The sequence below is a fragment of the Kwoniella bestiolae genome, chromosome 1, assembly GCF_000512585.2.
Source record: "Kwoniella bestiolae CBS 10118 chromosome 1, complete sequence".
Classification (NCBI taxonomy): Eukaryota; Fungi; Basidiomycota; class Tremellomycetes; order Tremellales; family Cryptococcaceae; genus Kwoniella; species Kwoniella bestiolae.
Window position 1 is genome coordinate 6,144,068 of NC_089241.1, and position 27,815 is coordinate 6,171,882.

The 27,815-nt window shown below is 46.0% G+C and overlaps 8 protein-coding genes across 8 annotated transcripts; 3 read left to right on the forward strand and 5 right to left on the reverse strand.

Annotated features, from left to right (window-relative positions):
* Window positions 1-300: 300 nt before the first annotated feature.
* On the reverse strand, window positions 301-3,376 carry I302_102296 (uncharacterized protein; the record flags this gene model as incomplete). The annotated part of the gene is made up of 16 exons (XM_019187674.1): window positions 301-501; window positions 574-608; window positions 737-836; window positions 969-1,081; window positions 1,177-1,244; window positions 1,330-1,395; window positions 1,506-1,561; window positions 1,677-1,830; window positions 1,954-2,124; window positions 2,209-2,337; window positions 2,423-2,447; window positions 2,556-2,678; window positions 2,798-2,867; window positions 2,949-2,981; window positions 3,046-3,116; window positions 3,199-3,376. The coding sequence occupies 16 exons, from the start codon at window positions 3,374-3,376 to the stop codon at window positions 301-303; spliced, it is 1,593 nt and encodes a 530-aa protein (XP_019050552.1).
* Window positions 3,377-4,230: 854 nt separating this feature from the next.
* I302_102297 (uncharacterized protein) lies at window positions 4,231-6,772 on the reverse strand (the record flags this gene model as incomplete). Its single annotated transcript, XM_065869457.1, has 13 exons — window positions 4,231-4,332; window positions 4,448-4,547; window positions 4,603-4,673; window positions 4,743-4,816; window positions 4,871-5,060; window positions 5,137-5,194; window positions 5,263-5,738; window positions 5,825-5,955; window positions 6,043-6,099; window positions 6,174-6,190; window positions 6,271-6,277; window positions 6,351-6,587; window positions 6,691-6,772. The coding sequence occupies 13 exons, from the start codon at window positions 6,770-6,772 to the stop codon at window positions 4,231-4,233; spliced, it is 1,602 nt and encodes a 533-aa protein (XP_065725529.1).
* A 378-nt stretch (window positions 6,773-7,150) lies between these two features.
* On the reverse strand, window positions 7,151-10,206 carry I302_102298 (uncharacterized protein; the record flags this gene model as incomplete). Its single annotated transcript, XM_019187676.1, has 8 exons — window positions 7,151-7,405; window positions 7,528-7,758; window positions 7,849-8,186; window positions 8,266-8,592; window positions 8,664-9,045; window positions 9,173-9,431; window positions 9,659-9,932; window positions 10,089-10,206. The coding sequence occupies 8 exons, from the start codon at window positions 10,204-10,206 to the stop codon at window positions 7,151-7,153; spliced, it is 2,184 nt and encodes a 727-aa protein (XP_019050554.1).
* Window positions 10,207-10,653: 447 nt separating this feature from the next.
* I302_102299 (uncharacterized protein) lies at window positions 10,654-11,538 on the forward strand (the record flags this gene model as incomplete). Its single annotated transcript, XM_019187677.2, has 4 exons — window positions 10,654-10,774; window positions 10,965-11,082; window positions 11,292-11,391; window positions 11,503-11,538. 4 exons carry the CDS (start codon window positions 10,654-10,656, stop codon window positions 11,536-11,538), a joined length of 375 nt encoding a protein of 124 aa, XP_019050555.2.
* A 529-nt stretch (window positions 11,539-12,067) lies between these two features.
* Window positions 12,068-14,711, reverse strand: I302_102300 (uncharacterized protein; the record flags this gene model as incomplete). The annotated part of the gene is made up of 7 exons (XM_019187678.1): window positions 12,068-12,139; window positions 12,245-12,557; window positions 12,742-12,852; window positions 13,046-13,556; window positions 13,628-13,796; window positions 13,984-14,446; window positions 14,554-14,711. 7 exons carry the CDS (start codon window positions 14,709-14,711, stop codon window positions 12,068-12,070), a joined length of 1,797 nt encoding a protein of 598 aa, XP_019050556.1.
* A 403-nt stretch (window positions 14,712-15,114) lies between these two features.
* Window positions 15,115-16,092, forward strand: I302_102301 (uncharacterized protein; the record flags this gene model as incomplete). Its single annotated transcript, XM_019187679.1, has 7 exons — window positions 15,115-15,156; window positions 15,237-15,266; window positions 15,330-15,377; window positions 15,463-15,561; window positions 15,636-15,680; window positions 15,766-15,888; window positions 15,967-16,092. 7 exons carry the CDS (start codon window positions 15,115-15,117, stop codon window positions 16,090-16,092), a joined length of 513 nt encoding a protein of 170 aa, XP_019050557.1.
* A 978-nt stretch (window positions 16,093-17,070) lies between these two features.
* On the forward strand, window positions 17,071-19,526 carry I302_102302 (uncharacterized protein; the record flags this gene model as incomplete). The annotated part of the gene is made up of 5 exons (XM_019187680.1): window positions 17,071-17,417; window positions 17,479-17,547; window positions 17,610-18,125; window positions 18,196-18,865; window positions 18,927-19,526. The coding sequence occupies 5 exons, from the start codon at window positions 17,071-17,073 to the stop codon at window positions 19,524-19,526; spliced, it is 2,202 nt and encodes a 733-aa protein (XP_019050558.1).
* Window positions 19,527-20,701: 1,175 nt separating this feature from the next.
* Window positions 20,702-26,983, reverse strand: I302_102303 (uncharacterized protein; the record flags this gene model as incomplete). The annotated part of the gene is made up of 5 exons (XM_019187681.2): window positions 20,702-20,768; window positions 20,946-21,919; window positions 22,006-24,802; window positions 24,867-25,993; window positions 26,045-26,983. 5 exons carry the CDS (start codon window positions 26,981-26,983, stop codon window positions 20,702-20,704), a joined length of 5,904 nt encoding a protein of 1,967 aa, XP_019050559.2.
* Between the last annotated feature and the right edge of the window lie 832 nt (window positions 26,984-27,815).

Genomic DNA, 27,815 nt, shown 5'->3' on the forward strand with positions numbered 1-27,815 from the left:
CCAACGAACACCATTACTTTTCAATGTGGATTCATGCATTTTACGATATAATCTGTGCGTGACGTTCGCAGATCCACAGGACTTGGACTGGCTCCGAGCAAACCCAACGGACATATGTACAACACGAATAGCATGGGATCGAGCTTGTGAATTACATTTGCCTAGACCTATATGCATCTCGAACGTTCTATGAAGTACTCTTCTGTGTATCTATCGTATCTACCTCATACACTGAACATCCTGCCTCAGATCCCCTATTCCATTCTCAAGCTGTCAAACGACCATGCGAGAACGACCACCTCACTCCCTATAAACCAACTCCCCCTTCTCAACGTTCCCTTCCGCCCTATTCTCCTCCGACCCATCACCCATAATCAAATCTCCTTTCCCATTTTCGACCAAATACTGCCTCCACATCTCATCTTCCTTCTCGAGCTTATCTTTGCCTTTATCTTCTACGAAGAAGAATGCGAGGAGCACACCGAGGGCACCGCAGCATGCCTATTGAGATTACATTAGCTCGATTTGGGGTTTTACGGTCGAATGGTGCTGGAGAGGATGGAATGTACTCACAGCTATGATGAATGTGTATTTCTTTCCGAGGTTATCTGTATCAACGCATTGTCAGCATATGCACGAACTCAACTATGAAAACTCGGTAGGGGGAGTTGGAATGAAACGATGAAACGACGCCTGCGAATGTGGCAGATCCTAAATGAATGAGAATCCAACTTACTTTGAATAGGTGTGAAACACTGCGTCCCAATTGCCGCACCTGCTTTACCTACCGCCGCGCTGAAGCCATAACATGTCCCTCTTATGCTAGTAGGGTAAGACTAAACACAACGAGATTATCGAGGTCAAAAAAAAGAACAAAAAAAAAGAACAAAAAAAAAAAAAAAAAAAGGTCAGCCGACATCATCAATCCACCTCTCCTCGTCATTCAATATCATTTACACGTCACCCACCTCAGCAGAGATCGTTCCTTCCATGTTCCCTGGTCCGAAATTCCCTGAAGATTGCATTAAAGCATAGAAAATTATAAATAGCGGGATGATCTTTGTGATTTTCTCGTAAGAACCTGTTAGACAAACCCAGAATTAGTTGGAATAACCCCAGGCGACTTCCCGATGGTACATTGGACCATTTGAGTACTCAAGGGTCGATTGGACTTACATCCCACTATCAAGCCGAAGATGATATAACCTGAGAAGCCCATGATCAAGAGATTACGGCGTCCAGTGCTGTACCGAATTTACCAGAAAAGATAAGCGGACTTCCCCCTCGCTTGTTTTGGTAGCAGTAGGTAGGGGAGGTGGGATGACTCACTATTTCACTACCCATGCGCCGAGGAAGACACCTGGTAGGGACAGTACCGAGAGTAGAAGCGTCCATCTGGTATCAACCGAGGCGATTAGCTACGTTTACATGCTGGAAAGATAATTCTGGGACGAAAGGCGCCAGGTGAAGTTCCTCGTGCCACTTTTGGTTTTGTGTTCACTCACTCCATAGTTCTAACCAAACCTGCACCAGGAATAACACCGCTAATGATTGTAGACGACTAAGATAGTATGGTCAGTATCATCTTCATCCCAAGACAAGCCCTATCAAAGGAGGGAATCATGGGTTTATATGTCGTGAAGGTGATGGATAGGTGAAGCGCGAATGGCACTCACAAAGATACCGTTGGGGAAAGTTACAAAATCGTACAAGAACCAAGTACCCGCTGTACCCAATAATGTCTTCCAGTATCTCTTGAGGATCAGACCGTATGGCGGTGAATGCCTTATGGCATTTCGTCGATAGAGTTTGGAGTTCATCATCTTGAGTCTACGTCGCAAGGAAGAATGCCTCAGATGAGTCAGCCGATTCCTCAAGGCATATCTGATAGCAGATATGATCTTCCCCATATCATTGACAAATGGCTAGGTCGTAGGGAAATAGGTTACCCACCTGAAATAAAACACACTCAGGGGAATGAACACCCCAACACCCATACAGATTCTCCAAGTATACTTGAGCCTGTACAGATCCTCAGGCGAGGTCGTACCTTTATATCCCGCTGCATTGATGATCAAGAGGAATATGGATATTACAATGGGACCTCCGATGGACAACATCAAGCTGCACAGTCAAACATCAGTTCGTCAGCTCATTGGAATCATGATGCTATGTGGCGCTTGATTATGAGAATGAGGGAACACTCACTTTGTGACTAGGATGAACACTTTTCCTCTGTCCCTTCCGAACTTCTCGTTGGCAGATTCGGAAGCACTGGTAGAACAAGCTGGGTATTCACCCCCGACCCCAACTCCCACCATACCTCTAGAGACCGTTCTAAAGCCGCAGAGATGTTAGCCATCGATGAAAGATTGGGAGAAGAACAAAGTTGTAAAAGATGAGGTGGAAAGGAGAGGCTTACAACATCCAAAGTAGACCAGCGGGAGCTAAATTGAAAGTAGGGCAGGGCAATACGAAGTTAGCACATACTGCAGTATGCATCACATGAATGTGTACCGTTGTGGTGCAAGGGAACAGCTTTTATTCGCACTCACTAGACCCAGAAGAAGCAGTAGCAAGAATTCCTCCGACGACAATCAACATCGTCGTAGCTACCATTGCTGTCTTCCTTCCCACCAGATCGCAGATCAGGCCTACACCAACTTGACCGATGATCTCTACAATGGAGCAATGGTCTGATCAGCACACGTTCTATCTCCAGAATAGGATGCGCGGATACAGTACAGTAATATCGCAAGGGATTATGCAGGTGCTCCTGAGGGGGGGAGACACTCACCTCCGATTAGAAGAGAATTGGATACTCTGGTGGAGACGGAACTCGTATAATAAGATTTGTAGATGATTTTCTGGATTGCAATATTGTCAAGACACAAGTATCAGTCTCTACACGAGTACATGTGGAGGAGAGCTCATGGTCATCGACTCACAAAGATCGGATTGAAGACTGTTGCCAAGTTGTTCTAGGGGCACACACGGAACATCAGTCCAGCTTGGGGATTCGGTCAAGTGTGAAGTTGCACTCACTTGATACCCATCAGAAACCAGTGCGAAACCACTAGCGAGCAGCGTGAAGTAATCGCTCAATTTCGCTTTTTCTATTCACGACCCGCATCACCATGAGCCCTTATTTCTCGTCTGGTTCATTTATCGAAGATACAATGGACAACGGAAACTCACCAGTAATCTCCTGGATATCCACTTTCTCCGACTCCTCGAGCTCAGGTGACGAAGGTTGGTATCTTTTATCGACCTCATCAATCTTCTCTTGATCACTCATACCCTCACCCTCGCCAGCCATAGCGGTCGAAGCGAGTATAGGAACTGGTAGTATATCTTCTTGTTGTTGCTTAGACATTGTCGTTCCTTTCCCAACGATTAGACCGACAAGCTAGACTGGACCAAATTGGTCTTTTGATTTTGTGGTGTGAGATGAAGTTCTGATAGCAAGACTTCCTAGTTCGGAGTCAAGCCATTATATACATTTAATACTGGATCTCTTCGGTCCGAGGTCCATCGTTCCGTTCTCTTGTAGATGCTATTCTGAGAGATTGTACTAAAAAGCTGAGCTTCCCTGTCCACTGTTATTCGACGTAGCCTACACGTGTATGAATATGTCGTGGTATGGTAGTCGATATTGGAGAACATTCAACAGAATGCTCCTACGATGTATGCCTTTCAGTTGAGGTACATGCCATAGAGCACGGTACGAGCGACATCCCTATTTCATCGTTCCCGGCGGTAAATGTGCGTACGATACTCATTTTCGAACATCGCTCGATGTTGTATCGAACGTGCAAACACGCACAATTCTATATATAAATTTGAATTTCAAGTCCAAACGAGATGTCAGAAGAAATATCAGAATATAAAGTGCGATAATGGTCGCATGACATGTACGATATCAAGCACGTTGGTACACCATGTCTATCTACGAACAACTTATTTTTAGATCAAGCCAGGGCACTACACTGTATTTTTAGCCGAACCGTAGTCGAACGTTCTCTCACTTCTTCGCGATATCTGAAATTTCGGAATTCCGACGATGAATCAGATTTGGCGCTGAGAGAAAGATTATGCAAGACCTGTATGCAAGATGCTCAACGCTCATCCGAATGCAATGCTATGATATGTCCGAAATATGTGCTTGCTAAACCCCCATCATCTGTTCTGGCTTCCCTGGATCCAATCTCCATCCGCTACCCCGTTACTTTAATCCAACAAGCCCTGACAGGCCGCTTCAACATCTACGATCTCCTTAGGTGCGTTGGCGGATAACACCATTGGTCCATCTTTGGTGAACGCTACCTCGTCCTGCAGGTAGTGGATATCTCGTATTAGCCATAGGGTCCTTACGCGGGACATGAATAGATGATTTGGGGTGACCCGATCGACACCACGAACGTGAACGATTCTGATTTTGACTCACTTCTATACGGATTCCCAGACCGTGGAATGCTTTGGGGAACTTGTAGTCGTATGGGACGTATACTCCTGGTTCTATCGATATTACATTCCCTTCAACCAGGCTGACAGATTGATCGATATTAGCATTAGTTGCTAGGAGAGTAGGGGTACACTCACGTTGCACTCCTATCCCTCGTGGGACAATCATGTAAATCTGATCCGAGATGATGTGATAGGAAGTGGGGGTACTGTCAAGTCGACCATGATCAACGGTCTCTCGTTGACAACAGAGCCAAGCAGTAAGAGTTCGCACTCACCAAAGTCCTCTCCACATCCCCCACAGTCAACTTAAACCCTATCTGCCTCAATTCTTCCAGTAGTAATCCGCAACCTACCACCAACATTCGTCAGCTACATTCTGCGTTTCGCGTCTTTAATCACTCACTGGCTCTATGCAGTTCACTCAACGTCACTCCTCCTTCCACCGTGCATCTCCTGACGCACTCTTTCTGAGCATTCAACACGGCCGTATATAGATCCCGCTGCGGTTCTGAGAATTTGCCTGAAACGGGGAATGTCCGTGTGATATCTGAGCAGTACATGTTGTATTCGCACCCTGCGTCGATGAGGACGAGCTGAATCATAGATACAGGTATAAGTAACCACTTGTACCAGATCAAACCAGAAGACTGAAGATAGGCTTGAACTCACGTCATTCGGATCTAGCACACAATCGTTCCTTGTATAATGTATCACCAAAGCATTTGCTCTATCCCACTTTCGCCATCAGTACCAGCTAAATACACCCTTGCACGCATACACGATGAAGCTACTCACCCAGAAGCAACAACAGGCACATAAGCCTGTCTCCCCGCTCCTCTCATCGAACACTCATACTCAAACGTAGCTTCCAACTCCCTTTCTTTCCTATGGGGCTCAGCAAACCGCATCACCTTCGCATGAGCCGCCGAACTAATATCAGCAGCGGTTTTCATCATCTTCAATTCTATTGGCGACTTGATCATCCTCAATTGCTGGATGGGCCGCTCGAGAGGTTTGGCATGTTCCGTTGAGAGTGCTGCGGCCAGTAATAAGTGGGGTGGGTCGTTGGGGTTAAGCTCGGATGGAGACGATGAGGAGGAGTTGGAGAATAGTTTGAGGAGGGACGAGCGACGACGTGGAGAGGGAGGGACGAAGGGTTGTGAGGAGAGGGAAGAAGACGTTTTGGGAGGGAGGGAGGCGTAGATGGTTTCGTTGGTTGAAATGTTTAGGTAGGAGGGGAGATATGTTGAGAGTGATGTATTTGGATGAGCCTGTGCCAGAGTGTCAGCTTGGTCATGTCTGCTATAATGATATCTGAATTTGACGATATGGGTGTTTGAGAGAAGGTTTTGCCTACCTCATCAGCTCCGAAGATGGTTATAGCACCTTCCACTCCAGCTCTTTCACCTTCCCATAAGGCATCATGTGCGTCTTTAGGCGGTACGAACAGAGTATACCTGTACCCTCGTGAAGTAGACGGCGCGGATTCTGCAGGATGTAAGCACTATCATCAGTCGATGTCCTTCATTTACACGACACTACGTCCTGTTCAGTACAAGAGTGATCTTCACTTACCTAACACCAACGTAGCATCCGGTTCGTCAAACCCAGTCAGGTAGTAAAAGTCGGTTGCTAATTTACGAAAACAAATCAGCTCATCCTCTCCTCGCTGAACATAGGCACGATGGAATAAATTTCAAACATACCTTGTCTGAAGCGATAACTATCTCACAGTCACCAATATCAGCTCCCACATCTCCCTCACTCTACTACACCATCATAATAGAATTCGGATAGACTCACAATATACCTAAACCACCCCCCATAACAAATCATTTTAACACCCCAGACTCATCTCAGTCTCATGCAAAGACAATACTCACTCTGCGACATCAACTTGACAGTCCCACCCATACATATTACTTTACTTCCCTCTCCCAGACTCTCCATCAACTTCCTTCGTCTCTGCTCATATTCCTCTGGTGGGACTCCGGGAGTAAGTTCGTTAGGTTTGAGTAAATGTGGATGGGAGGTGGGGTGGGGTTGACCGTATGGAGGAGGTTTGGAGGGATGGGGAGAGTTGAACAGCGAGTAAGGGCGTATCTGCGTTGTAGTGGGTGCTATGATACAGTATATCAGATTGTGAGCTGTAGACCATGTGTCCGAGGTGAGAGGTGAGAGGTGAGAGGTGAGAGGTGTAAGATGAGATAGCCGTGAACCAACCTCGTATGCTAGACCTCGCTTGGACAGATCTACTTCGTTTTATACCGCTTCGAAGGGCGTTTCGGATAGCGGTGCTTTTCATATCCACTAAGCACTGTGTGGTAGACCCATAAGAGGTGCTGTGGGTGTATAATCAAGCTGTGACGAAAGTTGAGATATGTTGAATGTCCAACCACATCATTTTGTTATCGTTTCAACTTTTGACATTTGATCCGAAACTTGGAACTCGAATAAACCGGAATCAACATCCGAACACGGTGCACGGCCATCACCGCGGAACAACCAACACCAGACCAGTTATACACTCATACACAGACCTGACAAGCTTATATACCAAGGTGCATATGTCTTGGATGGGTACCTCGAGTCTATGATGCACCGGCGAATGTTCAGAATGATGGTGCTGTATACAGAAATATATTCAATGCATCAACATAAACACCCCTTCACCCCCTCAACCCTAATCACTATCAGTATCACTATCCTCGTTATAAGCCCTAACCCTCTTCTTAGGACCCTCCTCATCGCTTGAACTATCCTCCTCCTCTTCAGAATCATCATCTCCTTGGTCATGTACACCAGAGGGTTTCACTTTTTCACCTCTCATCATGGCCATCTGACCTGCCAGGGTATCTTCATCAGGTTCAGAGATATCGTCGTCGTCCATATCGTCTTCTTGAAGTTCTGCCATCTCGGGGGTATCTTCCACCTTGAGCTATTACACGATATTCAGGATGTCAGCCATATTGTTCCTTTGTCACCATACACACCACCCTACAGATATTCTCGGTGAAGTACATATATACGACATGTGGACATAAAAAAGGATGTACTCACCATGATAGGAACCTGAACATCCCCGCCCAAGAAAGTATCGCTCCTCCAATGAGCCACAAAAGAGTACAAGTTGGCTGCGGGCGGAGCCTGGAATTGCAATTTGAATTCCTTGGGTGCAGAGGGCGTACCATCAGGTTCAGGTAAGGGGATATCCGTGATTTTGATAGGTGGTACAATGACTTTATCAAGTTTGGAATCACCCAATAGTACATAGAAATGGGGTTTTCGGAGCTACACGAAATGATGGTTATCAGGATCCGCTCTGCTTCTTGGTGTGATCATATGAGAACTGCAGGGTAGTATCGGAGAACGATTACTCACCTGAGGCCAATAAGGAGCATGAGCAAATCCATTAGGAGGACCCTCGACCTTCTTCTTCGCCTTTACTTCTCCATCGACCTCAGTCTTCTCCTCGACTTTTTCAACAATCTTTTCCTTGACATCAACAGCAGTGGGCTTTTCTTTCTCCTCTTCTACCTTGGTTACTGACTCCTCAACATCGGCAACGGAATCAGCAGCGCCTTCCTCCTTGATCTCGCCATTGGGTAATCGAGCTTTGGGTTTGGCCAGAAGCGAAAGCGGAGTGGTAGGATAGACATATCGCAAGTTGAAGGTAAGCTCGACGATCGAGCTGGGAGTTACGAGACTTTCGCCGGCCACTGTAACAGTGAACAACATCACACAGAATCAGTTATAGCCGTTGTGAATACGCGGTTCCTAATAAGGACACCGGCTTACCCTTGAACTCGGCATCGACAACTTCCAATCGCGGCCAGTACTTGGCTACATCCAATGTCTCTTGACTGACATCCTTCTTCTCAGTCTTGATCCACTTCTCGAGCCATCTGACGCCTTCAGCTTTGTTGACGATCTGAAGTTCGGTGCCCTTTTCAGGTGTGATACCTGGCAATTGAGCCAAGGGTGAAACATCGGTAGGAAGAGCTTGGACGAGAGCAGGTTGGAGTTTTATACAGAGTAAAGAGGTTGTGAGCCAGTTGTGTGCCAGGGAGATGTTGAGTAGTGCGTTGAGAAGAGGCGGAGTGACTCGGAGGACAGCGAGTTTTTCTAAAGAATGAACAAACGACATGAGCATACTGCTTAGGGCATTTTCGAGGTAAAATGCAAAAACCACTCACCAGATTCAAGATGATGATCATTCAAATCAATTCTCAACAAATGCGCCCAAAGCAAAGCTCTAGCACGCTTAGCCACAGCCGTAGTAACGTTCACCTTATTCTCCTTCTTCATCAATGGACTTTCCTCAATACCCATCTCAGCTTTCCTTTCATCCAAGATCTTCTCCAATTCATCAATCTTAGACTGTCGCTCTTTACGTTCTTTCTTGCTTCCTCTTTTCTTTGATCCTCCTAAGACCGCACTGAATTCAAGAGCAGAGGCCAGGAGAGAGATGAGTGAGAAGAAGTCGGTGTCTTCTCGAAGTTGGTGGAAGAATATCTCAGCGGTAGGGTTCAGGATACCGTCTCGTGTGAGTTTTCTCTGGGCGAACCACCATCGGCCCTACAAGTAACGAGAAGAATTTTCAGCATCATATTCGACTCCACTCCAAAATGCAAGGTTCGAGGACAGCTAAATTTAAACACAAATAATGGACGCGGTGCTGTTCAAGGGATACACTGGTACTCACAACAACCCAAGGGATACCTCCACCAAGCACCAACCCATAAGCACCCAACACCCAAATACTATTCTTACCCTCCACGACCCATTGGGGAATCGCGATCTTATCTTCCCTCTGTTGGGGTCCATCGGGATTCCCATACTTAGCCAGATTCTCCCTCGTGACTTCGTCGGTCAGAGATTTGTAAGCTTTCGTAAGTTCTACGAATTTCTGTTCGGCATCTTCCTTGGTCTGGTTTTCGGACAGTCTGATTTTGTCGGGGTGGCTATAGGACAATCAGCATTAGTGTTGAGCAGAACAAAGGAGTTCCTTTCGCTGTGCTTCATACTCCATCGTGTACCCAATCATGATCATCCCAATCAACCCATGGCCTCCTCGTCATATACAAGTCGGCACGATATCCCCAATACCTGCCTCCCTCTTGCTCCACGTCGCAAGATCCATCTTCAGACACAGAGAGAGGGAGAAAGAGAGAGGAAAAGCCACACTCACAATTGCAAACTCAACTTCTTATAATGCTTCTTAATCTGCTTTTCATTCGAACTATCGCTCAACCCCAAAATCTCAAATGGATTATAAATCGTTTCACCCTCCAGCCTAGGTGCTTGGGATAAGCTATAACATAGGTACGCGAACAATGCCCAACCTATGAAGAGAGGGATGGCTTTCTTGAGGAACCGTCGTTTGCGTTTCGTGTATTTGATGGAGTGGATACGGCGGGGTGAGCTGCGGCATGCGGGGCAAGGACAGAGGGGTTGGAGTGTTTCTGATGGTATAGTGAGGTTAGCTATAGCGTCTTGAATGAAGGATACGTGAATGAGGAATGGGAGTCCAGCTAATCTTCCAGCTAATTCTCCAGAGATGTGTTGCACTAATGATGGGTATAAATCATATAAAAGAGAGTCGGAATGAGACGACTCACCCTTGCTTTTCGACCTCGTCGCACTCAATGTCCATGGTATCAAGATGATAGCTAGAAAGGTCACACCAAAGTAACTCGCTAGAGAACCTGATTCATCGTATGATATTCCAGGTGCCATTTTGAAGTTGTCGCAGAGGGGGTATTACCACCTGAGCTCGATGATAGGGATGACAGCTAGACCTTGATCCGGACAGCTGTTCGGAGGTGGACTGATGATATGCTATAAGCAAGGAGTCAATGATTGTCGAAAGAGTTGTTCAACAATTTAATGAATGGAATGGAACACATCCCATCAACGCGACGATGACCATGACAGTCACTCAACCCATGACGTGGCATACTTGAGCACAAGCCTATCAATCCAAACCTCCGGATCATGTTCTCGCGTGCCTAAACTCACCAGTCGGAACAAACCGTTTTCTTTCTTCTCCAACCTGATTCGTCCTTCTCTCGTAACACCATCACTAGCACCAGCACCACTCAACATTCACACCAACATCCATTTTATTGAATATCATAATCGTACTACATATACAACTCACCACTCAGCCATACATCATACACAATGTTGCGACAAGTAGCCCGATCAGTTCGACCAGCCGTACGAAACTTTGCTTCTGCTGCTCCTTCAGCGGGGCAGAACGAGTTCATCGCGAACAGACAAGCCGTCAGAGCTCATGCTGCTGGTGAGTTGGTTTGGTTCGTTGGGATGTGGAACAAGGAGTAAATGATCGGGATGAAGAGGGGATTATGGACTTGGGACAGTAAAGAGAGATAGGGAGGACGAAGACAATTGGAAGATTGGTGTCAATGGGGGTTCCTGAGTCGTCCTCGTCTGATGGATCGATTGACTAACTGTTACTTGGACGACTATAGAAACCACCGACCTCTGGAGAAAGATCTCTTTCTACGTCTGTATCCCCGGTGCGTTGGTCGGAGCGGCATGGACATACAAGCTTGAAGCTGCCCACCACGAGCACATTGAGCATCTCAAGTGAGTGGTGATATCTTTTGCCAAGTGAAATGTGGGAATGAGATGAGGGATGGATCAAGGAATGAGCAGGAAATTTGGAGGATGGATCAACAGCGCTCAGAGGACAATCAAGGATGATTCTCATACTTGCATGGCGGACGAAGGCAAACTTATTGCATGGAACGACATGAACCTACCCGCTGATTTGATATCTTCGCATAACCCTCCAGACACGAGAACGGTGGTGAACTCCCCGAAAGACCCGTCTACTCATACATGAACTTCCGAGTCAAGCCCTTCCCATGGGGTATGCAAACTCTTTTCTACAACGTGAGTGGAGTGGAGGGGGTTCTCTCTCCTTTCATCCGTTCAACACAGATGCAGCTACTCCATGGATGAACAGGAAACCAACAGCTGATCACTGTTTGCTCGTGTTCGCAGCCCGAAGTTAACATCCCTGCTGGTGATGCCGAGTAAACATTTCATCTTCGTTTGATAATGTTTTTATAGCTTCTGGGCTATATAGATATATGAACTCGGATGCGGGATGTATGACAAGCTTTGCACAGGAATTCTGCGCAGTATCAGCCCCACGGACTGATAAAATGACACGATCTGATGAACTGATTTCTGACTCTGGACCACCGGTTCATACTGTACCAAGGTTGACTCGAGCGGCAGGGTGACCTAGCAATTCCAACTGAAGCTATGTGCTCCATGCTCTACGTGGTAGCAGAAAATACGATCAATTATGTCAAGTCTGCATATCAATTATGTCAAGTCTGCATATCAATTATGTCAAGTCTGCATATCAATTATGTCAAGTCTGCATATCAATCACCCCAATATAAATCTTACAACAAGATCAACTCGTACCCCTTCCTCTCGCTCCTGTCGTTCATTCCCTTGACCCCCCCTCTGAGGGGGGATGACCCTTCCATCTGCAGGGAAGCAATATTCTCTTGTCCTTCGGCAGATGTCACAAGACACCCTTCGTCTGTGATATTTACATCCTCGGCGCCCAATCGCCAAAGACCAAAGCTGAGAAACTCTCATACTCCGGTACGTTCAACAGGGCCTACACCATCCATCGCAAACATCAGCCTTCTCTTCTCTCTACTACACCACCAAGGCCCAACACAGTCAATCTAAAAAAGTCAGAGAAAGAAGATAAATAACCCACCTCAATCCCAGAATCAGGAACTCCCTCCCAAACGCCCTTCCCCCACTTATTGATCTCAGGCAAACAATTAACCAATCTCACTCCCTGAGTTTGGCCGTACAACTGTGTCTTCAAATCACTCAGCAGACTGCCTAACAGAGTTGATATTCCTTTTTCGATCAGGTATCTCCCATCGGGAGAGGAGATCTGTTCGAGGGATTGGTCGATTAACTCTTGAAGGTAGGTCGAATGGTCCGAGGGGGATTTGGGATATGGGGTTTCTGTGTCTGTATCGGTGGATGAGGAGGTGGGAGGGAGAATGTGGGGTGTGAAGCTGAGATGTGGATTAGTATGTGACATCTTGATAGTTTGGTGTGTAATGAATTATGACACAGGGTGATGAGCTGCTCAAAGAAGAATAGCAGAACGGAAACCCGAAAGATTACATCTACCAATAGTCATATGAAGAAAATGTTGGGATGAGTAGATTTGCAGACTCAAAGAGAATCTGTACTCACTCGTACAACTCAATAGTCGACTCCACAGACAACTCCATTTCAATCTCCGCTCTGACCTCTTTCAACTTCAACTCCCAATCTTCAATCGTCAATTCCCGTTTGAGTGGCATACTGCAATACAGAAGAGGCAAATCAGTACAGTACAAAGGATACCACCAAGCCGCAAGTATCGATCTTCCAAGCGACATTGCGTGTACTGAAACTGTATGTGCCTCTTTTGTTCTAGCACAGCATGGATGGACTATGCATCTCGAGCGACAAAGAGAGGAGGAGCAAGGTTGATGACGAAAAGAGATAAACGTACCTTCCAAATATCTTCTCCACACTTTCCTCGACCCTCCGTCCGACACTCTTCCACCCCCTATTCAAAAACCACCAACTATAGCTCAAAAACAATCTCTCAGCCTCGGCCCTAACCTCTTCCTGCTCCTGCCTCCTCAGCGCTAGAATCTCATCGCTCTCTCTGATAGTTGTAGGCTGAACACTACCAGATCCACTGAGGAAAGTGGGGAGGTACGATGAAAGGCTCGATCTGGACTGTTCGACGTATTCTGATAATCCCATAGATTCGATAGAGTAGGAGGATAGGGAGAACCATCCTTTCTTTGTTTTTTGTTGGGTAACTCGGGGTATGGTCGTTCCTTCGTCTTCTTCCTCTCCCCGTGGTACTGAAGGGGTAGAAGAATTAGAAGTTTCGTCGAGGGAAGATTCAACATCTTTCATATATTTTGATCTGGCCAGTATGGACAATTGCGAGGCTGTTAGGAGGTATAACATCGGTAGGAGGTAGATTGTCGTGAGAGTTCGTGTTAGGCCTACAAGTACAGTTATATTTCGCGTAATTAGCATTCTCAAAGAGTATGAGTCAAGGCGAGATGCAACTCACTCTGCAATTTCAGTTCCTTCCATAGGTCCTTCTTCGACTTGCCCTGATATCTGTTGGATCGAGGTGGAGAGGGATGGAGTTGTTCTGATCTGCTCAAGTCGGATGGAGGGGAGGGCGAGGAGGTGTCAGTGGGAGGGAGGGAGATGGATTGGGAGACGACCGAGGACATCTGTGGTCGAAACGAAAACGATTGATTCTATTAGCTAAGTCTCACATGCTTTTGAGCAATGATTCATGAAAACCGAAAATTGAAGATTCAAGGGGACAATTCATGGTTGATCATCCCGTTCATCGAGAATTTCCCCCAAACAAAGAGAGAATAACGTCAGATGATGAAAGTGATAAGATACACTCACAGCATCTTCCGTATCAATCTGTCCGATCGAACTACCTAGCATCCCCTCACTTTCCGCCTCCGTCTCAGCCCCACTCTCATTCTCAGAATTAGGATTACTCTCTCTTCTTTGAGATTGAGATTGAAACTCTGAAGCCCAAGATTCAGAGGACACCTCTGGACTACTTTCCGCAACAGCTGCATTATCTTCTGCTCTCGGACCCACTTCCTGGTGATTATGATAGTCGGTATTGGTCTCAGAAAGCAACAATGAATTTCCTTGATCCTGTGATTTATCCAAACTACCAGTAGATTCTGATAGTTCCGATGGCGTCTCCCCTTGAGCCGGAGCAGAAATATCTTGTAAGGCCTGAGAGAGATCTTCGATATTATATTCCTCGAATAACTGGGGTTGGACCGTGGGGAGTAATGCGTAGAGAGTGAAGGAGATGGTAGATATTAGGGAGGTGAAATGGTTTTTCATCCTTCGTATGATACCGTCGACATCAGTTTCTATTTCCATTTCTCATAACCAAGATATGATACTGAACAGAGGGAAGAGGTAGATGGTAAGATGTAGAGGTAAACTTACAGATCCCTCTGTTTCCTCTCTTTGATAGCTTTCAACCTTGTCTCCTTCATCCTCTCGAGGATATATGACGAGACGAACCATGCGGTCGAGGCTGTTCCTACGAAGAAGAACAATCTTCGGATTCGTTTCTGCCAGGGGTTATCTGCTCGTGGTGTCATGGTTGCTTTGGTGCTGTTGCTGATTGGAGGCATTACTTGTCATGCAGGATTAGATGATCATCTTTCAACTTATCTTTGTATCTCTCTCTGTTGCACCTGAATTGTCGACCGGTAAGCTAGTCACCGACCATGCATTGTATACTTAAACTGGTAACCCATTTATATCGTTACATCCTGTTTTAGGTGTGGAGGTCTGTCCACTCTGGGATGACCACCATTATTAACCGGAAATCCACCTCATACCATTCCATCTCGTCGTTTCTCGTCGTTTCTATACCTTAATATACATCTAAGCCTGACCGCAGCTCCCGGCAGCTAAGACTCAAAAGATTCAAGACCCCTAAAAGCTGGAAATAATTTCCTTGTCCATCCAGATTCACAAGCAATAGGCACAGAAATCACAATGGTGACCACCAAGATTGAACGAGCCACCAAGGAAGATGTCGTATGTCTCTTTCTTTCTGCTCTTGTGATCTGATGTGATGCATAGTTTTAGCTGATAGAGAGCCATCTGATACTTCTTAGCCCGAGCTATTGGGACTGATCACTGAGCTGGTACGTCCATGTCTGCTGCTTTATCGCAATGGCTCGGTACATGCTGAGGTGTCATGTGTTTAGGCAGTGTACGAGAAAGAACCTGATGCTGTGGTAGCTACGCCTGAGTTGGTGAGACACTTCATTGCCAAATCGAAGTGAAATCTCAAATACTGATTCTCTAACTTATCTTTGCGACTATGCCGTCGTCGAATAGATGATTAAGAATGTCTTTGAGAACAATTACGCGGAATGCCTTATAGCTCGTACCATCACCGAGGATGGGAGTAAAGGTATAGCAGTGGGAATGGCCTTGGTGAGTAAGCTTCATGATTTCACCCGAGATGAAGAATCCAGTTGAGCTGACGGTTTGAGGTCGATTTAATGCAGTACTTCTTCACTTACTCGACGTGGTTGGGTGCCCCTGGATTATACGTGAGTGATCATCAACAACATCTCAAATTATCTCTGTTCATATCTTTTAACCCGACGGATGTTTTGTATCATATTATGGCTGCAGCTCGAAGACCTCTACGTGAAACCTGAATATCGAGCTCAAGGATTGGGTAAACGACTTTTCGGTGAGTTGGGTCATATAGCCCAAGAAAGGGGATGTAAGAGGGTTGAATGGAGGGTGTTGAAGGTATGTTCACCAAACGGCTATTCTCAACTCATGACGCGGAGACATCTAGATATACTGATTGGTGATTTGATTATGTAGTGGAACAAACCATCCATTGATTTCTACGTGGAATGCCTCAAGGCTGAGAACCTGGTTGAATGGGATACGATGCGTATAGAGGGGCAGGAGGGTTTTGATAGATTGTTATCGTTCCGCAAGGCATAGGATGGGGTGGAGAAGACGCAGTAGGTATGAAGTCAACTTGCATCATTTCGTTTGAAGAGCAGTAGAAATAGAAATGGAACTGGGAATGATGAAATGCAGTGAACAGTGTTGCATATATGCAACGTCATGCAAAGTCAATATGTCGGATGATCCAGACGATCTCGATAATAATACTAAGGGATATATGAACGAGTGAATATGAATGTGAATATGTGAATGGGGTATGTCATTGCAGTTCAGGCTGAGATTACCTGACTGAGATGTGAATGAATAGAAAACCAAGTCCACTCAACTCCGGCGGTAAATCCACTTGGTCCTAGTTGATGCGGTGCACGTTCCCCCTTCCCTCTTTATGCGCAGATCCATAGAATGGAATCCAGACCTTATTTCGGCTTTGACCGTCCACCTTAAGCCTTTTTTTTACACTATGGTGAACCGTGCCTTGGTTGTATGATCTTCGCTTGGATTGCTATTGTTTCGTCATTCAACTATCGACTAGTGCTAGGTTGCATTTACCGCATGTTTTAGTTTGTGTGATGTGTATCTCATCGGCTATGGCTATGGATATGGATATGGCTGTGAGCTATGACTGTGATTGTTAGTGTGACTGTGAGTGCAGGTGCGGATCAATCGTAAAATGGGGTATCAACCATCAATGAATGATCATGTGTGTTCCAGTAAAATTTGATTGACATGAGGTATGTTCGTGTTCTTGTATATATACTCCTCTGAGACATTTCTGATTGGTATCACGACTACCACCTAACACCATACAATACAGATCAAACTCAACTTGAAACGACCCTTATCATCTTTCTTACCTTGTCCCTTCTAATTCATCATTTACTTCTCATAAATCTTGGATCATTCCATCTTACCATCATTGCATCAATCCATCCTATATCTTTTCCCTTCTTCCTCTCATCTGTCTGTACTACTACTCCAATCCCTCATCATTTCAACCCAAAACCAACCAAAATGACATCCCCCCTCTCCCCACCCTGCTCTTCCTCCCAACCAACCAAACTCGATACAGAGGCACTAGCAACCCTCATACGCCAACTCAAACGATCCCCCGAGTCACCCTCTCGGCTCACCCTCCCCCCCATCATGGGGGTGATCGACGAGCAAGACGAAGAAGATGACGCACAAACGACAAGGGTGATAGTGGAAGAAGTGGACAGTGCCAGTAATAGTAGTACGACCCCTAGTCCAGATACACTCTCAGATAGGTCGGGGCTGTATGATATACCAGAGGAAGACGAGGACGAGGAGAGTAGTATTGAGCAGATAGATAGAAACCTATGGGTGATCAATGAGGAGAGGTAGGTTGCAAGCTGATGCTATAGCCGTATACCCGAGCTGACATGAGAATAACACTAATAGTGAAGAGGAGAACACGCAGAAAGAAACGAGGTTTGATGGTTGTGTGGATGACGAGGATGAGACGCACGGGTGAGTTATCCTCAACTTGGCAAGAAGACCGAGCTAATCATGAATATACTGTATGTATGTAGTGATGAGAACACACCACCCAACTCGACATACTCCCCACCCGTCGACCCGTACTCCCCACCACCCCCTAGTCCATGTATGACCCATATCCCTTCGCCTACCTTACCTGATGATCCTTCTATACCCATTAACCTGACATACGAGTGTTATCCTGAGGAAGCCGAGTCCTCCCAATCGACATGTGGAAAAGAGTCGTCTCCGCTCAGCGAGGTGACCTCTTCTTCTGACCAATTCTCAGATGCGGAGACAGAACAGCAAGAAGAAGGTTCGTCCAGTGTTACACCATACTACGATTCCAGCATCATCCTCCCCCAAAGGCGTCGACGAAGGACCCTGGGCGAGCTGGAGCAGTACAGAAAATTCGCGATGAACAAGGCAGCCTGGAAGTCGTATCAGGAGGCGAAAGCGCTCGAGGAGCAGAGAAGAATAAGAGAAAGAGAGGAGAGAGAGGGATTATGGATGAAGTATAGATATGGCGGTCGGGAGCAATGGAGTGATCGACCAGATCTAATTACTAGGTGGGTCAAAGTCAGCTGTCTATGTTCAGTCCAATCATAATTGAGCTGACGAGATCTATGGTGTGAATAGAGCACAATCATTCCCGCCCACGACCAGAACGAATACCGAGCCTATTTTTGCAACCCTATACGCAGGCCCATCATCTGATACAGCGAATGAGGAAGGCTTCACCCCAACGCCATCTTTTACCTCAAGTTGGTACATTGATGATATCGAAGATGGAGATGAAGATCAAATCCAACATGTCGAATATGTATCCTCCCCTCAATACTTCTCCTCAATAGTACATCAGAACCAGGACGAAGAGGAGGAAGTGTTCTCACCAGTATCAGAACAAATCCAAACTCCAGCTCTACCAACAAATGAATCGCGGAGGTTCTTCCCCAGTGCTACCCAGATATTCGGATCACCATCTTCTTCATATCCATCATATGACAGTACCTCCACAACATACGAGGAAGAACCAGTAATAACCTCCCCCACTTATGGACTCGGTCTCGGCCTTGGATTATCAGGTATGACTTCCACTCAAACACACAGGTCCAAGCCCAATATGGGAATGTCATTTGATCAGATGATAAAGTACGAAGAGGGTAAACAAACCCTCGAAGAAGATGAGATTAGTCTGGTGGAACTGCCCATTAGGGTGATCTTTCCGGAAAGGACTTTTGAGGAGTTCAAAGCTGCGGGAAGGGAGTATACGAGGAAGTACAAGGAGGAGCAGAATAATCAGAAGGATGTGAGTATGACTTTTTCTCGATGGAATGTTGGCTGGTAAAATGCTGATAATGTGTAAATAGTCAGGGTCGTTAATCGAATCTCAGCCGGAGTCAGGGCATGAACAAGACTCTCAAGATAGATGTGACTATAGAGAAGATCTTGATGGATTACCAATACCAGAAAGAGGTCGATCGCGATCCAGGATCAGGAGAGATGAAGACATGGAGGCTAGATCGACGGAATCATACTTGACATACACTTATAACTCGTCTGGCTCAACGAGCTTGAACTACAGCATCGAGGACCATACCCATCCCAAATGTTTCAGTACTGGGTATATGTCCGATATCGCAGAAAGGGAAGAACGAGGTAGCTTAATCGGCCATGATGAAGTACCGAATCGAACAGATTCAACTTCACCGGATTCTCCATATTCAAGCGGTGACGAACACCAGGAATTAGATATAGCTAGGAGGTTCTCTGCCAGTCCTGAAGATATGAATCCTGGTTATCTTGGGGAAGAAGAGGAAGTGGCGATGGATAGTAGAAGGAGACATTCGGCTCCTGGTAAACTGCCGTCATATTGCTCGGAAGGTATGGATGAACTGAAAGAGGATATGGAGGATGAGTTGTCTTTGGCTAGAGTTAGGCCAAGGAGCGAATGTTCCAATTATGTATGATGAGCTCATACTGGATCTCGCCTGGGTGAGCTTGCTCTACTGAACCCATTTCGATACATACGTGGAGAGAAGTTGACGGGTTTTCCCGATATAGCTTCTATCCCTTGTAAATACGTACAACCTGTATTCAACTCATAAGCCCCGATTCGATTTCCCACTCAAGTTGGATCGTTACTTTCATGTTTTGATCTTTCCTTGTGTTAATTTTCATTTTTGGTCTCATGTCTTTTTTTACCTTTTGAAAGGTTCTCAAATTCAATTTCTTTGAAAGGATGATTCCTCATGTAAGCGACGTTTCATATCACTGTATCTCCATTTTCACTCATCATTGTGTCTTCTTTCTTCCAAACTCCTTGAACTGTTGTATATCTATACTGCCTTGTCCCTTCTTCTTCTTCATTCTTTGATCTTCCCTACTTAGTTGTGTTCGACCCTTGACCTCAGGTAACTTGTATCGTAGCCTCATGATGGCCTCGTAATATGTAATATCATCTCTGTCAATCGTTCATGTATATGAAGGTAGATGTAGATGTAGATGTGATATGATGAAATCATGTATGAAATGAACTCATGACATCGCGAGGTGACATCTCGATCCTCGCTCGTAATTTCGTTGTTTGTGGTTTGAAAATGTGAGACAAGACATACTGTAAAAATACAATACAATACATAATATCATTGATTTTCGCCTCGTTAATCCCAATCAACTATACACTTTTGATTCAGACGACTACGATTCTACAATTACATGTATAGGATGTATATAACCTATGTATATATCATGGAAGCATGACATCACGACTATCACTCCCTTAATCCACCTAATGTCCTCCTCGCTTTGAGTTTTTGGGTTTATGGGTTCCCCTTTCCCACTATTTGATTACTTGGTTTCTGGTTACTGCGATGAACCAAGTGAAGCTTACCAGGTCAGGATGAGACGAGAATCAAGACATGTCGAGGATGACAGGTGCTAGTGGATTGTTCATCTCATCTGACGAAAGATCTATTCGATCCTCAAATAGCGAGATTCAGCACTTATATTATTTTGACGCGTTTGTCGAAGGGTTTCCCTGAGTAGCTTCGACAGGTGGTCGATACGAGAAAACCCTCGTGAAGCTACAATCCCACCCAGACTATCAGCTCGTTTTTCGTTTATCAGCTGGCAGCCTGCCAACTCACTCTCTCAACATCTCTTCTCTCTTGGCTTCGTCATTGGGATCGACCTTCTCTACCTGCGGTAGACTAAACAGGCGAACACAACATTGAGTTAGCTCTGATTCCGAATCGGATCAAATCAAATTGTCTCATTATCGCAATGAAGTCAAGGATCCTTCCAGTCCGACAACTCCAATCCTTTTCATAGGCAATACCCCTTCCTTGGATATATCTCATGAGTCACCAAGAAAGACAAAAACTCACCTCGTCCTCAACCTATTCATAGCCCTCAGCCTACTCCTCCAACTCGTAATATACTCCGCCTGCTCAGGCGTACTCGCATCCTTAATATGGGTGTACCTCGCCGCCAGATCATTCGACAGATGGGCTATATGCCTGATGAAAACCGGTAGATTCTCTTTCGAGACGATCTTATGTTCCCCTACGGGTGAGAAATCAGGTATACCCCTAGCCCTTTGAATGATCACTTTGAAATAATCGTCTCGGCCCCATACCGCCCATGGATCCGTGGGGAGCACCTCAGTCTGGGGTTGAGGACCATGAGATTCCGGTGTGGTGTGAGGGGAAATGACGATGTTGATAAAGTTGAATGCAGTGCCGATGGTATCGAATTTGAAATCTTTGCCTGAATCGTTGTAGATGATCTTGACGTAGTCGTTCCCTATCAGTCTCTTCTTTCTGGCAAATGTGGGATCGTTGGGACTGTTGGGCATCATTGTGGTAGTGTGGAATATGGTTTGAGTGAGGTCATCCCACCACGCATATGCGTATTCACCGTCCGAGTCGTCTTCTCTGTTTAACCCCCCGACGAATACATCCACTTGACCTTTCAACCTGATCAATCTTCCTAGACCACTCAGGAAGTCCAAGTACAATGATGATCCGTCGATGTTACCCAGAATCTCTTGCTCCGTAGTTTGGTTCCTACCCACATACAATACACCAAGTTTGGCAGTATCGATCACGGGTGTCATTTCGATGTTCCGCAAAGCTCTCAAGAACTTCTCCTCGTTGGGTATCAATCGACCTCGAGGAGTTTCGAGATTGGCATTAGGGTAGGAAGAGAGGAGTTCAACCGCGAGGTAGGCAGGATCAATCGATACGTCCTTCCGTCGTTGGGAAGGGGTGGCTCCAGACCAGATATACCCATGCTGAGATGATTGATCGAATTCTTCTTGCGGTGCGGTAGATTCTTGCTGGACGATTTCGGATGCCTCCTAGATACATGACAAAGAAAGTAAGTAAATAGCTTTAATGCAGTGTTTGTCCATGAAGACGTTTCCTTATAGAAAGCCACACTCACAGCTCTCATCCTCTCATCCATAATCACCTCCCTATTACCCATCAACACCGCCGGCAAACTCGTCAAGTCCGCATTGGATTCACCAAGATTCAACAACGGCACATTCTCCAACTTGGCTATAACCTCCGTAGCACCCGTAGGTCTAGTCGAGGTAATACTCGCCCAACCAGTTCTAGGATGCGACGTGATCGTAATGATACATCCACCCAATAACCAGCTTTGGGTTTTTGGCTTTTCTTGATCTTCCTCGCCTGGTCCTGGGCGCATAACCATATCTGATAAAAATGAATTGGCAGGTTTCGGATCTGCGTTCCCATATGTATATCTCGCTAGCCAATCTAAACATACTTCAGCCATTTCGTCGACCGCGACTCGTTTTGATCGGGATTGGAGTAACTTGATGATGATGTGCTTGACCAGATCGGGTCTAAGGGAAAGCTTGAGAGAGATGAACCAGACGTATATCGAATGATAGGCTAATCCGATAACATGCTGAGATAAGGTGTAAGACTCCCTGGCACCGGAAGATTCTAAATCTGGAGACTGGTCGGATCGAGCATTATGTTCTGCGATATAATCGATAACAAGAGTGAAAACATCCTTGTAATGCGAGTCCGTAAAATTCCTGAATAAGTTTTTGTTTTCACCTAATGCCAACAAGAATTCTAATAGATGTACCGCAATTCCAGAGGTGAAGTTGATATCTCGTAATTTACCAATGATCGATAGCAGCCTCCTACCCAAGGGTTGTTCTAGTTCGAAGATCGATAACGTCAAAGCTTGAATACACGGTTTGGCGACGACCGAATTAGATTCCAGACATGCTTCAAACGCCCCAATCAAAGCATCGCATTCGTGCGGTTCCAGCACATCCCTGTAGGCGATCAAGATCGAGAGAGATTGATATACCGCTGCGTTGACATTCGGTCTCTTGATGAATTGATGATATTTGCATCGTCGTTCTATACGATCATCTTGAGGAATGAGATCGACCAAAGCCTTCAATAACGCTTTAACCTCTCGTGTAGCTCTTCCGCCCCTGAAGAACAGCTTGTTACTTAGTTGCAGAGGCAAGAAGCAGAGTACGTATGAGACTAATTCCCAGTTCGTCTCGTGTCGCAGTATTCCGTTAAGAGCTCGAACATATTCTGAAACAGGTAGCCAAACTCCCTCTACAGGTGGAGCATCCTTGACCCTTAGCGAAGGATGATTGGGATCGTAAGTGAGCAATCCTTCTGATGGTAGACTGTCAGCTGGCATATCAAATGCCAGAGTCTCGGGTACAGACCACAGGGGAGCGAACCCAGAGGTATCCGTTGAGCCGTGTTGAGAAAGCTCCGTGGGTGGTCTGGATCTACTTCTACTTCGAGTGGTCGTTGATGTTCTATCCCTCAGAGATTCCCTAGCGTTCGACAGCGGTTGTTGCGTTTGATGGTTCTGCTGTCTTCTTTCCGTCCTTGCGCGGGATTCTTCAGCATCAGAAATGAGTTTCGACCGCTGAGCTTCAACCGCTTCGGAAGTTCGGAACAGGGTATCCGCATAGGATGTACAATCAGTGTCCATGTTTGTACGTAGATAGATCCGATGTTTAGGATCCGCTCGAAGTCGTAATAGCCATTGAAGAATAGCTACTCTCGCTCGGGGGCATCGAGCTGGGACAGCTGCGATACGAGAAGTAGGGGTCTGATCACCAGCGTGATCCGTGAATGGGTATAGTAAGCCCAAAAGGTCTCGGTAGATGGCGATACATCGGGCTGAAGCTGGTGTACGCGCCGCTTTGATCGACGAGGAGAGAGAATGTGGAGGCGAGAAGGTGAGATCGTTGAAGATTTTGATGAGCGCCGAGACCGCATGTAGCGACTGACAATCCGTATGAGGTACTCGATGGTTGACTGCTTGTTGTCGGGGTGTCGAAGATGTAGTATCGTCAGTACTTGCAAGTGAAGGTGCCACCGATGGCAGATCCTTCGTCCTTGTGGGTGGTGAAAGGACATTCATGAGACCTTTCAGAGCCGATGAGCTGGATGCGGATGAGGTCGAGGCGTTCGAATCTCTTGGTAGCTGAGGAGCGGGTCGTCTTCGTTCGGAGACCGATCGATGAGTGTGATGGTCCTCATCTTTGCACCAGGCGGTCGAAGCGAGAGAAATGATCAGATTCCGAATTGCGTGGAAGCTGCCACCCGCAGCAGCTTCCTTTACTTCCTGACTCGGCAAAGCAGATGCATCTTCTTCTTCGACCTCGTCGAGATTCTTCTCAGCTCGAGCTTTTCGTCTTTCCTCATCTTTTTCCATAGTCTCTGCTACTGCCGCGCGTATCATCACTGATAAAGCTTCTTGTCGGAACCAATCTTCCGTTTGTTTCAGTAAGACCTTGTCCAGAAAGGGTACTATCACCTTGTCGACAAATTCAGTTCTCGGAGCAGACATCTCCTCAGTTGAGGCATATAAATCTTGGAATATAATCATAGCTAATTTTCGCCTAGCCGAAGGGAGGTTCAAGGCTGACTCGTAGAATATGTTGATCAGCTTCCATATGTTTTCGATCCATCCTGCTGTCATAGGTAGACATAAACCTTCGGTGTGGTAGTAGTCTAATATGACGGCAGCATCCTCTTCGGAAAGTTGGTCACCAAAGTTGAATAGTAGTTCGATATAATGGGGATGATAGAAAGGCGAGGCAGCGGCCCCTGATGGATGAAGCTTTTCGATCGCAGTCGGTAGTTGGTGGATTACGGCATCAAAGATAGCAGAAAAGGTCGAAGGTTCTTCAGCGACGTATAGCGACAAGCCAGTCGACCTGGGGCATAAGGTCAGCACAAGTTGCATTCGTGAACTGAAGCCAAAAAACTGATGCCACTTACCTAGCAGGTACAGCTACAGGCCATAGGGCCTTCAGTAAGTCACATGCAGCCTGCCCTTCCGTCCAGATATCTGCTCTGATTACATCTTTGCCCGATCCTTGTTCTAGTCGATGCAAGTGATCCTGTAGCAAAGTGAGGACGGAATAATCCACCAACTCCCACCTCGCTCGTTCTTGACGGTCTTCTGGTTTCATGAATCGAGATGTCGAAAGAGCTGCCATGAGAGAGGGCGATAACGATGAAAGTGATGCGGAAGGTGAAGTAGCAGGATTAGGCGAAGGGTCATCTAGATGTAAGAGCAAACTTCTAGCTATGTACACAGCGCCTTGTACGACTCTGGCGTCGGCATCACTCAAGCCTTCGTATGTAAGTTTGAAAGGTTGACTGGCTGCTTGCTCCATAATCATCCTAAGCGCTAATTCACCTCTTCTGCCGTTGTTCGACCTGAACATCACAGCGAGTAGCTTATGAACAGGTATCTGACCTACATCTGAGGCCAGACCAGACTCATCGTCGTATGCTCCGCAGATACAAGCAAATCGCATGATATCGATGAATAGATCTTGAGGTAGGACAGTGTGATCAATGAAACCCTCCAGTAATGCACATGCTGATGGAAGGAGGTATAACCATCTGGGCATAGGTAAGGTCGGGAATTGGGGTGAGGGCGATTGGAAAGCTGAAGATGAATTGACAGATTGTGGGGATGTGAGAGTAGAGTGTCTGGCAAACCGGGATGAAGATGGTGTGCTGAATGCCGAAGGGACGTATTGATCTTTACGCCTTGTTATAGATGCGGATCGTCGAAGGTTCGATTCCAGGGAAGGGCTGGGATGATGTGGTGGCATAGGGGAGCTGAATGCTAGGGAAGTGAGGGATTCCCTTCTTGAGGGATTTGGAGCTGGTACGTGACCTTGAGAGATGTTCAGACCAGCTAAATCATTAGGAGGGGTAGAAGCGAGTATGCCCCTGCTGATGAAGGAGAAGACAGGTTGGGTAATACGTGAGACATCCTTATTAGGATCGAAAAGGTCGATATAGTGGTGGGAGACTAGGTTGATGAGGTCGATAATTGAAGTAGCGGTTTCTAGGGGTGAATAAGGTGAGATAGGATCGAACGGTTTTAGCTATGTGTTTGTCAGCTGAATATACCTCGCGACGGGGAAAGAGAGACCTACCCTCCTTGGTCGATTGGACACGTCATTCCCCCCATTAGGTTTCATCTCGCACCATTTCGACCAATCATCCTTGATCTCCTCCAACATGTTGACCAACCATCCAATCAACCCAGTGAGACCCTCTACTTCTGCGCCATTCTTGGTCAAGACCTTCAAAGCTACCACTTGAGCACCTATCAGGTCCACTTTGGCTTCACTGGTTAATTCGCTCAATACAGTCCCCGACTTGACGATAAGACCGTGCATGGTTCTAACGGTGATAGTATCTGGCAGTTGGACTTTCGATTGTTCTGAGAAATACCTTGGTGGTGGACAATAAGTCATGATAGATGTCAACAACCTTATACCCGCTATCCGCAGTGACGAGTCGTTTCGCCTGTCCGAGAATGATATAGCTCTTGAATAAAGGGTTTTCACATCTTCCGGAGATATTAATTTGAGTGCTGAGTTGTTCTCGTCTGTTTCAGGCGGAAGAGTCACGGTGACGCTGGACGCCAAGGAGGATGAAGAGGTGCTCGTACTGAAAGGGTCAGTAGCATCGTTGGTATCATCTAGCTGTAAATTGTTTATATACACCGAAGTAGCCTTTATCAATTCGACCAATTCAGGGGATGATATAGTATTATTGGTGTTCTCAGATGAAGAAGGGGGATTCATCAATTCGATGGCTTCTTCCAGATGGAAATTCTGATTGGGATTCTTGATGACTTCTTCCGTTGAATCTTTTCTCAGAGGGTGTTGAGTGGTGTTTGTTAAAGTTGGTAATTCATCTTGACCAGTCGAAGTCTTGGTCGTAGCACTTGCTCTTCCCCATACTCTTCTAGACAGGAATCTTGATCCGGCACTAGCAATTGAAGGTGTAGAATTTGGTGATTGGGATGAGGATGATGGGGGATTGAGCTGTAGACCTAGACGGTCTTTTTTGTTTGGTTCGGACATCTGCGGAATGGGGACAGAGATATGCGATAAGGTTGAAGAGTATGTATGATAAGTTTATATGATGAGGTAAGGTATGTTGAGATAGGTAGCGGAGGGCCGGGGTATAAGTGCCTATCGACGGGGAGTGAGCTATGAGGTAATGTGAGAGTTGAGAGGAGAAGAAAAAGGATGATATGCAAGATTGAAGAGCTGTGGACAGGGATCGCAAGGTATTCGAATGCACTCACCGGACACCTCTGCGTGGAATAAACTAAATTTATCTAGGCAGGATTAGCACAATCATAGTGACATGGTAAGAATGCTGTTTGTCGAATCTCTTGGCGGGGTATAGGGGTTGGGTTGGTTAAGACTGGTATGGATGTGATTGGTAGGGTGGTAGTTGGTTGGTGATCGTGGTGGATATGATTGCTATAGGTATGCTATTGCCAGTTAAGTAGAAGTGAAAAGATGGGTTGTTGATGTTGTTGCTACTACTAGTAGTAATGAGCTCGTCGTCATCTCAATCTCTCACTGTCCTTCATCTCTATTCTCTCGAGTAGTACTAGTAGTAGTAAATTAGTACGGCCGTATTGCGGATTTCTCCGATCATTGTCGTGGCACGTGGCATCCAGCGAAATAGAGTAGAGATGATGTTGATGATGGAGGATCACTCGTCAATTAACAACAATAGATCGATAAACTACTATGCATACATTCAATACAATCATCAATTGATCATCATCGACATACAGTCAACTCGAGTCAGCTAATACACACCACTCCATTCATCTAAATCGAATTGAACAAGTACAATCATCTGTTCAAGCACCCACCCATTAATCTACCACCTCAA